This window comes from Lipotes vexillifer, unplaced genomic scaffold, assembly GCF_000442215.2.
Source record: "Lipotes vexillifer unplaced genomic scaffold, Lipotes_vexillifer_v1.1 scaffold1824, whole genome shotgun sequence".
Lineage (NCBI taxonomy): Eukaryota > Metazoa > Chordata > Mammalia > Artiodactyla > Lipotidae > Lipotes > Lipotes vexillifer.
Genome location: NW_006789288.1, coordinates 586,786 through 597,389, shown reverse-complemented (window position 1 = coordinate 597,389; position 10,604 = coordinate 586,786). Strand labels below are relative to the sequence as shown.

The 10,604-nt window shown below is 49.0% G+C and overlaps 1 protein-coding gene across 1 annotated transcript in view; it reads right to left on the bottom strand.

The window, feature by feature from the left end:
• Window positions 1-547: 547 nt before the first annotated feature.
• JAKMIP1 (janus kinase and microtubule interacting protein 1) overlaps window positions 548-10,604 on the bottom strand; it is a 134,391-nt gene continuing 124,334 nt past the window's right edge. Inside the window, exons 20-21 of the mRNA XM_007462458.1 lie at window positions 3,500-3,565; window positions 548-627 (exon numbers count right to left, since the gene is read on the bottom strand). Coding sequence (XP_007462520.1) covers window positions 577-627; window positions 3,500-3,565 — 117 coding nt within the window. The 3' untranslated portion in view covers window positions 548-576. The remainder of the gene's footprint in view (window positions 628-3,499; window positions 3,566-10,604) is intronic.

Genomic DNA, 10,604 nt, shown 5'->3' with positions numbered 1-10,604 from the left:
GGTCCAATGATCCAGAGAAGGACCAGCTGCCGGGATGGCATCAAAACCAGGCCTGGGGTCCAGGGCAGGTGGTGGGGGAGAGGCAAGGAGCTTGGGCTCTTTACACAGGCTTCCTGGACATTTTGTACGCAGGTCATGGACTTGCCCATCAGCCTCCTACTCCTGCAGACCCCTGATCCCAGAAGCCCACCCTGGTCTGGACCCTATGGTGAATTTACTGTCCCACAGGCAATAGAGAGCACCCAAAACCGAAGCCAAAATAGAAAGAACCTTTGGGAAAAGCCACAACCGCCTTCTCAAGATAAAATACAACAGGGGGACAGCCAGGTCCCCATTGTCCTATCTTATTCACAGAGAGCTCCCTGATCTTCCTCTCAGGGGTGGAACTCGCCAGTGACACCCGGATGCCCCGGGGCCAGTGAGCCTGACCAGGAGCAATCTACCACAAGGCCACCTTCCATGGCACCTAAAGGAATGTTACAGTCAGAGCTGGGAGGAAATCTCCTTTTTAGAAAAATCATTTTTATCAGTGAAAATGAAAGGATACCAACCCGAGTTCCTGGCTCACTGACGTCATCAAGGCCACAGAATGAATGCTAGTGAGAAAAACAAAAAAAGGAACAAAAACTATAAAATAAGACCAAAAGAAAATGAGGGGGGAAAAAAAGAAAAGAAAAAAAGATGTAAGATATGTAGTATGGAACTCAGTGACAGCATTTCACAAGAACTACACCACTGGGGTTGGGTTTGGAAAGAGACACAGGAAGTCAGTGGGCTTTAGGAGCTGATTTCACCTGAGAAACCCATCCTGTGGGATGTGTCACCCAGGGTGGGTTGTCCCTACACAGTCCCCAAACATCTGGCTAATTTAGACAGGGGAGATGTACACCATGGACCAGGGCTTTTTGGTGCAGAGGTGTGACTTTCTTGAAGAACCTGGCAGGACAGTATATACAGAGGAAGACCTCTCCAGTAGTCATAGTTGATGGTCCCACCAAAGGCCAGGCATGACATGCGTACAAGGATCAAGGAAGATTCCACCCAGTCACAGGTCATCCAGTCCGACCTGCGGACCGGCCCCTATACCATCCCTGCCAGGGCCCACTCTCCCAAGAGATTCCACTGTTTAAAATCTTTTGTGCCATTTGATTAGTCTACTTTAAAAAGAAAAAATTTGCAGAAAAAAATGGCTTTAAGGGAATGAAAAATTATACAGGTCAGTTTGAGAGTAGAGTTTTCCCCCTTAGTTTATTTATTACTTGCTTTATTCAAAAAGAATTGCTGGTGATTAGGTGAAACATGTCTGAACATTATCCAGGGCTTTTGAAAATAATTCATTATTTTTTTCCAAATCAAGGTAATAGCTCCCGTAAATTGTTATTGAAAAAATGAAAATCCAAACAGATAGCCACCAAATTTTAAACAAAATTTAGAATCATTGGAAGTTAGAGCTAGAAGGGGCATTTAGAATCACCTAGCTCTTCATATTCTACATGAGGAAACTGAGGCCTGGGGTAGGGGAGGTCCTTGCCAAGACCAGCCTGTGGAGTGTGGCAGGGACAGAGTTCCTGACCACTGACCATGGTGGCTGGAGTTATTTTTCTTTTTTTTTTTCTTTTTTTTTTCTTTTTTTTGCGGTACGCGGGCCTCTCATTGTTGTGGCCTCTCCCGTTGCGGAGCACAGGCTCCGGACATGTAGGCTCAGTGGCCATGGCTCACGGGCCCAGCCACTCCGTGGCATGTGGGATCCTCCCGGACCGGGGCACAAACCCGCGTTTCCTGCATCGACAGGCAGACTCTCAACCACTGCGCCACCAGGGAAGCCCTGGAGTTATTTTTCTACCAGCCCAGGCCAGTAGTGCCCGCGGGGAAATCCTTGAAGTATCCTTGAGATCCCCTCAGCTCCTCAAAATAACCTTGGAAGCTGGGGAGGGGGGATGGCATGCAGCAGATGGGGACTCTAGGAATCTGCTTAAACCGAATTTCCATGGGATTTCCAGGGCGCCAACAGGAGAACGGGCCCAAATCCTCCAGCCATGACCCTCTGCTGCCCCGCTGCTGGTTGTGCAGGCTGGTAGGCCCCAGGGCTCCAGGTGCAGATGGGAAGATGCCAGGAAGGTGAATTAACCTGTGTAATAGCTGACTCCCAGGAGAGAAAGCTAGTGTACCATCTGAAGAGCTGTTCTGTCTCTTTGGGCCATTGTATTTGATTCCCTCTAGACAGAGCGGGCTGTCATCCCATTTGTAGATAGCCCTGAATCTGCTCTCTGGTGGCTTTCGTGACTTTGGCCTCACTCTGTTCATGGAATGAGAGGGCTTCCTCTCTCCAAAGACCAGCCTCAGATACCTGAAGCCCAGAAATGCCCTATCTCCATCTCCTTCCCCGGGGTGACGGCATATCACCCTTCAAGCTTCCTGAGGCACATTGTCCCCAACGGACCACCCCGCTGGGGTCAGAGCCCTTCACCTGTTCCCACGTGTGAGCATACCTCTGCGATATAAAATGTGCAGTTGTAGGTTTTCTCTCTACTCATCTATTACTCATTCTGCAAACATTCGATGATGCCCTATTCTGTGGCAAGAACTGTCTTGGATAAAGAGATGAATAAAAGCTAGTGGATGGAAAGGAAGTGGTAAGTGCCCTGACAAAGATGCCGCATGTGTGGACTCATTTGTCCGTCTGGACAAACAACGTGTGGCGGGGGCACTGGTGTGACATCCCTGGAGACCCCGGGTATCCCTTTCCAGCTGTGGGATCATGGACAAGTGTCTGAATCTTTCTCAGGCTCAGCGTTCTCACCCTTAAAATGGTGATGGCCATAGGGAGACAATGGGGCTGGGTGTCAGCCATACTTCCTGCTGGAGGGAGACTTCTAAGAATGCTCACTGGTTTCTGGCATATATGTCGTTCAAGGTGAATGAGTCCAATGTCTGTGGCTGGTTTACAGCTCACAAAAGAAGGTGAGGTATTGTTAGAGGGGTTCACCTGAAGGTCTTTGGTGGAAAAAAGAATAGACACCCTCCTCCTCCCTCACACAAAGTTGATCCCAGACTGTACTTTTCTTTTTGTCTTTTTTTTTTTTTTTTTTTTTTTTTTTTGCGGTCCGCGGGCCTCTCACTGTTGTGGCCCCTCCCGTTGCGGAGCAGAGGCTCCGGACGCACGGGCTCAGCGGCCGTGGCTCACGGGCCCAGCCGCTCCGCGGCACGTGGGATCTTCCCGGACCGGGGCGCAAACCCGCGTCCCCTAGCATCGGCAGGCGGACTCTCAACCACTGCGCCACCAGGGAATTCCCCAGACTGTGCTTTTCTTCCCTAGAAAAGTACTTGATGGGGCTACCTATTTCTTGGACTGCCAGTTTGGGGGACATGGGCAGAGAAGGGAGGGCTGGAGACAGAGCCCATTCCTTGGGTTTCATGAAACTGACAGGAGAAGAGAATATTCCATGTGAACGACTCATGGAGAGAAGCCCAGGGGGTGGTCTGAGCTCACACCACTCACCTTTTCCTCCAGCTCTTTCAGATGTCGCTTCTGGACCTCCAGTTTATCCTCCAATTCTCGGATTCTCTGCAACACATTAAGTTCTGTATCAGAAAAAGTAAAATTTCCAGGTTCAAACATTACTCTTCGTTGTTTATCGTGGTGTGGCGTATAAGCAGTGACACATACAAATAATAAGTGGGCAGCTCGACTAACTTTTATATGTGTGCAGGCCTGTCTCTCCACCCCCGAATCAAGACTGAGGGCTTCTCCAGCACCCAGGAGGCTCCCTCAGGCCCCCATGTGACTCTGTTCTGACCCCTGTCACTAGAAGTAGATTTTGCCTGTTCTTGAAATGCATGGTAATGGAATTATACAGCGCGTACTCTTTTAAAAACGTAAATATCAAGACTAGACCAAGACACGGAGGTGCCTTGGGCAGGTTAATAAAGATCATGGATTTGTAGCGCCAAATGACTTGTCCAAGATTTATTCAGCTGGAGCCTCAGAGCTGGTGCAGAGATGAGTGCCGGTGGTAGGCATGGCTGCAGCATCCACTCAGATTCTTAGAAGCTCACGTAGTGCTAGGTTTTAGGATGACAAACTGTCCCCATTTGCCTGGGACTTTCCTGGTTTTAGCACTGAAAGTCCAGAGTCCTGAGAAACTCATCAGTCCCGGGGAAACAGGGACAGTTGGTCACCTACCTGGCTCTGCACCTGCCGAATGCCCCTAGGGGTGCACACCAAGCCTCGGTGGTTTATCAATCCGTTCCTTCCAGTTCCACACAGCATCCCACCCAGGGGGTCTGGTAAGTACAACCTTTTCCAGTTTGTCATGTGTCCAGTAGCACTTCAATACCCCTCAAGGGCTGATATCCCCGGACAGCTGCTTAGCTGGCTACAGCCTTGCCAGTCCTGAATGTACATGGAGACCTCACTCCCCTGGAGAGCACTGTCGGGCTGAAGGGCGGCGACTCAGGTCAGCCCGAATTAAGCATGTGGACCCATCATCAGTCCGGAGGAGCCTTCTGTCCAGATTCTCAAACTCAGATCAGCATCACCTGGAGGCCCTACGGATCCCAGGAGCCCTCCCCCAGAGTTTCTGACTCAGCAGTTCAGGGTGGGACCTGAGAAGCTGTATCCCCCACAGGCCCCCAGGTGATGCGGTTGCTGCTGGTCGGGGGACCCCACTCTGAGAACCACCACTGTGGGCACATTCACCCACTCGGCAAATATGGCTCAATATGCCTGGGGCCTCGAGTTTGTGGTCCCATCAGGTTCAGACAATGGTATTACACAAATACATAGATGGTGCCCTGGATGAATACAGATGTCACGGAGAAAGTCGAGCAGGGGTAAGGAAGGAATGGGGTGCTATTTCATATGGGTGCTCAGGGAAGATCACACTTGAGCAGAGGTGAGGGGGGTAAGGAGTTGAAGTGTGGGCTGGTGGGTCCAGCGAAACCCAAAACCCAGCCCACTGTGGTTTTCCAGATGCCAAAGAGGGAAGGGAACTCCAGGCAGAAGGAATGTTGTGTGTGTGTGCAGGGAGCTGGGAATGCAGGGGGGCAGAGCTCAGAGGGTCTGGAATGTCCCGATGAGGAACTTGCAGATTTGGGGGTGTCATGGAGAACTCATGAAGGATTTCAAGTAAGGAAATAATGAGATTTTGATTCTGGAAAGATCACACTGGCAGCAAAACAGAAGATGGATTGGCACGGAAGAGAGATGAAGAATACTCCTGCTCTCAGATATGTGACCTTGGGCAAGTAGTCCAGCCTCTCTGGCCTTGGTTTCCTTATCTGTAAATTGGGGGTAATAGTGTCGCCCACATCTGAGGATTTAGCAAGTGAATCTGTGCAAAGTACTTATAGCAAAGTCGGCAGAGAGTACGTGCTCTATAAAGGACGAGAAGCCCAGTATGTTTCTAATTCTCTTCCACCTGAGGGAGACTGTGACCGCCCTCCAGAGACCCCCTTGCAAGGCGGGCAGGCAGAGAGCATCTGAGAATGAGCACAGAACTCGGCTAGACCCTTGCTTGGATCCCGGGCCCCCAATTTACCAGAGGGTGGACTTTGGAGAGTCATGTAATCAAATAATCTCTCTGTGTGGAATGCCTCTTCTGTAATAACTGCACAGGGACCCTGTAACCCTGGGGGTGAAATGGGGACCTGGGGGAAAGGGCCTTGCAAATCACAATGCCACGTGGAAGGAGGACAATGCTTTACAGCTTTCGAAGGATTTGCAAAAATCTCCCAGGAACAACTTCTGGGCTTTAAAAATCAGCCTGAGTCCATTTGTATCATTATTTTAGATTCCAAATATAAGTGATATCATATGATATTTGTTTTTCCCTGACTTACTTAGTATGATAATCTCTAGGTCCATCCTTCTTGCTGCAAATGGCATTATTTCATTCTTTTTTATGGCTGAGTAATATTCCATTGTATATATGTACCACATCTTCTTTATCCATTCATCAGTTGATGGACATTTAGGTTGCTTCCATGTCTTGGCTATTGTAAATAGTGCTTCTATGAACACTGGAGTGCATGTATCTTTTCAAATATGGATTTCTCCAGATATATGCCCAGGAATGGGATTGCTGGATCATATGGTAGCTCTATTTTTAGTTTTTTTGAGGAACCTCCATACTGTTCTCCGTAGTGGCTGTACAATTTTACATTCCCACTAACAGTGCAGGAGGGTTCCCTTTTCTCCACACCCTCTCCAGCATTTATTGTTTGTAGACTTTTTAATGATGGCCATTCTGACTGGTGTGAGGTGGTACCTCATTGTAGTTTTGATTTGCATTTCTCTAATAATTAGTGATGTTCAGCATCTTTTCATGTGCTTTTTGACCATCTGTATGTCTTCTTTGGAGAAATGTCTATTTAGATCTTCTGCCCATTTTTTGCACTTATTTCCAAAACAGAAACAGACTCACAGACTTTGAAAACAAACACGGTTACCAAAAGGGAAAAGGGGGGGGGGGAAGGGATAAATTAGGAGTTTGGGATTAACATATACACACTAATATATATGTAATAGATCATCAACAAGGATCTACTGTATAGCACAGGGAATTCTACTCAATACTCTGTAATGGCCTATATGGGAAAAGAATCTAGAAAAGAGTGGATATATGTATATGTATAATTGAATCACTTTGCTGTACACCTGAAACTAATACAACATTGTAAATCAACTGTGCCCCAATATAAAATTTTTTTAAAAGATTAAGTGAAAAAAAAGTAAATAAATATTTTTATTAAAAAAAAAAAATCAGCCTGAGAAGCTGATTCTCATTCTAGTCTTTCCTGAATTTTTTTTAATAACTAGAGTCAGTCTCTCATCCAGTCATGGGAGGCTGGAAGGGGCAGTGCTTAAGAGCTTTGTCATCTCAAGACATGGGTTCACATTCCAGCTCTGCTACTTCCTGGCTGTGTGACCTTGGGCAAGTTGCTTACCCTCTCTGAGAACTCACTCACCTCACCTGTGAAACTGCATCAATGGTTCCCACTCAGAGGGTTGGTGTGACCAACAGTGAACCAACATTTATGGAGCCCCTTCTATGTGCCATCACTGATCTGTCTCCCTGCACTGGAATATAAGCTTCATGAGAGCAAGTGCTGTATCCCCAGCGCCTAGAACAGAGCCTGGTATGTAGATGTTAGAAAAATTGCAAATGAAAATGGTGTGACATGGAGCAGGAGAAGCTCATGAGAGAGGCAGCCAGTGCATTTGTAGAGGTGAGCACAGGGCCCAGGGGCTCAGGGTGTGAGGCTAAGCAACCAGGACTTCATCTTCTGGGCACGGGGGAGCCAGGGAGGGTCTTTGGGGAGGGGTGGTGCTACGCCGTGTTAGGAAGGCTTCTGCAGTGCAGTGGATGGATTGGCAGGGAGGGGCAGTGAGGGGTGAGGGTGGTACTGCAATTGCTTGTGGTCCCAGCAGATATCTGTGGTGCAGGCCAGCTGGTGCTGGGGAATAAAGCCTGGGGAGGGATAGGACAAAGCAAGTTTATATGAGTGGATCGACTCCAATCTTCACTCCGGGAGAACATTTTGCAAATGTGCAGAATCATTCTGCTGGGAAAGGTACCATGGGCTGATTGATTTTTTTCCTGCACCCACTTTTCCCCTTACTTAATAGGGCTTGAAAACTGAAATGCTCGCTGGGGCCAGGCTGATGACGTCACATCACTGCATCCCATGGGCCAAATGCAGGCAAAACGGACAGGGGCCATCCAGGGCAAACTGGGATGCATTCTTCCCATCAACACAGGCAGCTGGTGCTCTAGGCCGGGTCAGATGCAGCTCAGTGCTGCCAGAATGCCTGGCAGTGCTGTGCTGTGTTGTGTTGTGTGTGTGTGTTGTACTATATTATGTTGTGTGTGCTGTACTGTGTTGTGTTGTGTGTGTTGTGCTGTGTGTGCTGTGCTGTGTTCTGAAAGTTGTGTGTTGTGTTCTGTGTGCTGTGAGTTGTGTGTTATATGTATTGTGTTGTGCATTGTGTGTGCTGTGCCGTGTTGTGTTGTGTATGCTGTGTTGTGTTGTGTGTGCTGTGAGTTGTGTGTTATATGTATTGTGCTGTGCATTGTGTGTGCCGTGCCGTGTTGTGTTGCGTATGCTGTGTTGTGTGTGCTTTGTGTCGTGTGTTATATGTACTGTGTTGTGTATTGTGTGTGCCGTGCCGTGTTGTGTTGCATATGCTGTGTTGTGTTGTGTGTGCTGTGAGTTGCGTGTTATATGTATTGTGTTGTGCATTGTGTGTGCTGTGCCGTGTTGTGTTGTGTGTGCTGTGTTGTGTTGTGTGTACTGTGTGTTGTGTGTGCTGTGTGCTGTGTTGTGCCTCTCTGCTGTGCTTGCACTCAGCATTGTTCTGGGCGCTGGGACACGGCAGGTCCCCTGCCCTCAGAGCCTCGTGGGGAGACAGTCAGTCAGCAAAGACCAAGTAGTGAGAAGTGACAGGAAGAAAAGTAAATCAGGGGAGCAGCTGGTTAAGCAAGGCCATGGGGCAGCCGCTCTCGGGTGACATTTGAGGAATATGTCCCCAGCAGGGGGACAGCAGATGCAAGGCTGGACCTGGGCACAAGGGCTGGGGTGACACGGGGCCGGAGCACACACACCTGGGACCTTCCTCCAAGAATGAAGGGAAGACTTGGGGGGTTTCGGGCAGGGTCCACTCCTCCCCACCCTCAGGTGTCCCCCCACCAGCAGGGCTCTCCCTGGCTCCCGGCGCCGCCCCCCCGCATCACGGCCACCCCTTGCCCAGAGCCTGCCTCTGTGTTCACTATACCAGGTGTGAGCTCTACAAGGCCAAGGGCATCTCACTCTCCCTCTTCCCAGTCCTGGAGCACAGCCTGGACCACACTTGCCTGATCAGCATGCGCTGGGGACTCCAGCAGGGGTCTTGTTACTGTGAGTGACAGAACCTGCAGCGGAGGCCAGGCTGGGTGGGAAAGGCCCAGGGCAGCGGGTAGGAGCTGACACCTGTCCAGGGCTTAATTCATGGTGGGTTCTCTTCCAAATGCTTCACAGAAATTCTCCATTGACCTCAACCCTTGAGATGTGTGCTGGCAGTGTCCCCATTCTGCAGATGAGGATGCCCACCCGAGGCTCACAGAGCTGAAGTAACTTGTCTCAGGTTACACTGGGCGGGGCCGGGGGGGATTTGAATCCAGACCTGTCGGACCCAAGACCCTGTGCTACTAATGCCACATGGTACCTCTCCATTCGTAGCTTTAAAATGCTGTTTTTTATGTTCCTGGAGGGGAAAATAATCACTGTGATGCACGTTTGAAATTCTCAGGCTCCTAACGCCCTTCTCCCATTGGAAATATGGCTTCTTCAAAATTATTTTTTTTAAGGCCAGATTTCTGGAGACTCTATCAAATTCAGGACAAACACTTGCCAAAAACAAATAGTAAACCTCAGGGAATTAGTATGACGTGAACTCAGACCCGGCCCCTGGTGGAATGGCCACTGCTTCCTAAAGGCGGGTTGGCCTTAATCAAGTTGTTTTGGCCCCTGGGCCTCTGTTTCCCATCAATTAAACTGGGTCGAACACTTAGATAGCCAAGAGTTTTACAAGTCATGTGATACTCTACAAACTGGGGTTTAACAATGCTCATTACAACTATTGTTTCGGGTTGATGGTCTCTTTTAAAAATCCTGTATGTGGTGGGAACTGCTTTTGAAAACTACAGCTGTTTACAAATGTAAACATTTTCTCCAGCATAATAAGCCTGTTCCCACCTCAGGGCCTTTGTACTTGCTGTTCTCTATTCAAATAGCTGAATGGCTCACCTCTCGCATCATTTTAGCCTCAAGTCTCACCATTTCTGATATCTACATGCATGTTGCTTGTTTCCCCTCAGTGAGATATGAAAAGACAACCCCCAGGAAAGCAGGGACTTTGCCCACTGCTCCATCTCCAGCTGCCAGACCTGTGCCCAGCACATGACTGGTGCCCAGTGATAAGCTGTTGAATGAAACCTCGAGACAGGAGGGTCTCTCTGTTCCCAGCATCATGCTGTCATGGGGCTTATTGTAAGGAAAGTCTCTCTACCCAGGCATCACCTGGATGAACCAAATCCAGCCCATTCCTTTAAAGGAAACACCCAGTAAAACAGATGTACTCTGAACTCTGAGCATCTTTTGCGAAGGCACTGAGATGCTGGCTGGGGCTTCTGCTTCCTGCTGCTATTACACGTGTGATGCTGGGCTGGGAGAGTGGGGAGCAAGAATCTGTGAACGTCATGGCATCATCGGTTACATCTGTGCCACACTGGGAGAGTTTGGCCAAGCATTTCTGCCCTACAGGGTGACACAGGACCCTTAAGACAAAGCCTGGAGCTAGAGCTGCTCCGAACCACCCATGAAGAACAGGAGGCCAGGAGGGCGTAGCCTTGCTGACAGTTCCGGAGCTGAGCCCAGAGAAGGGAGAAGGTAGAACCTTTCCCCTGGATTCTGTGGCATGATGTGATGGAGGAGGGGCTCACCTGAGCTGAGTCAGGGAAGAAGGCATGAGAACTCATTTCCTTACAAAGCCAAGAATGTAACAGGAACCCTGCTATGGACTGAATTGTGACCCCTCTAAATTCTTTTTTTTTTTTTTTTTTTTT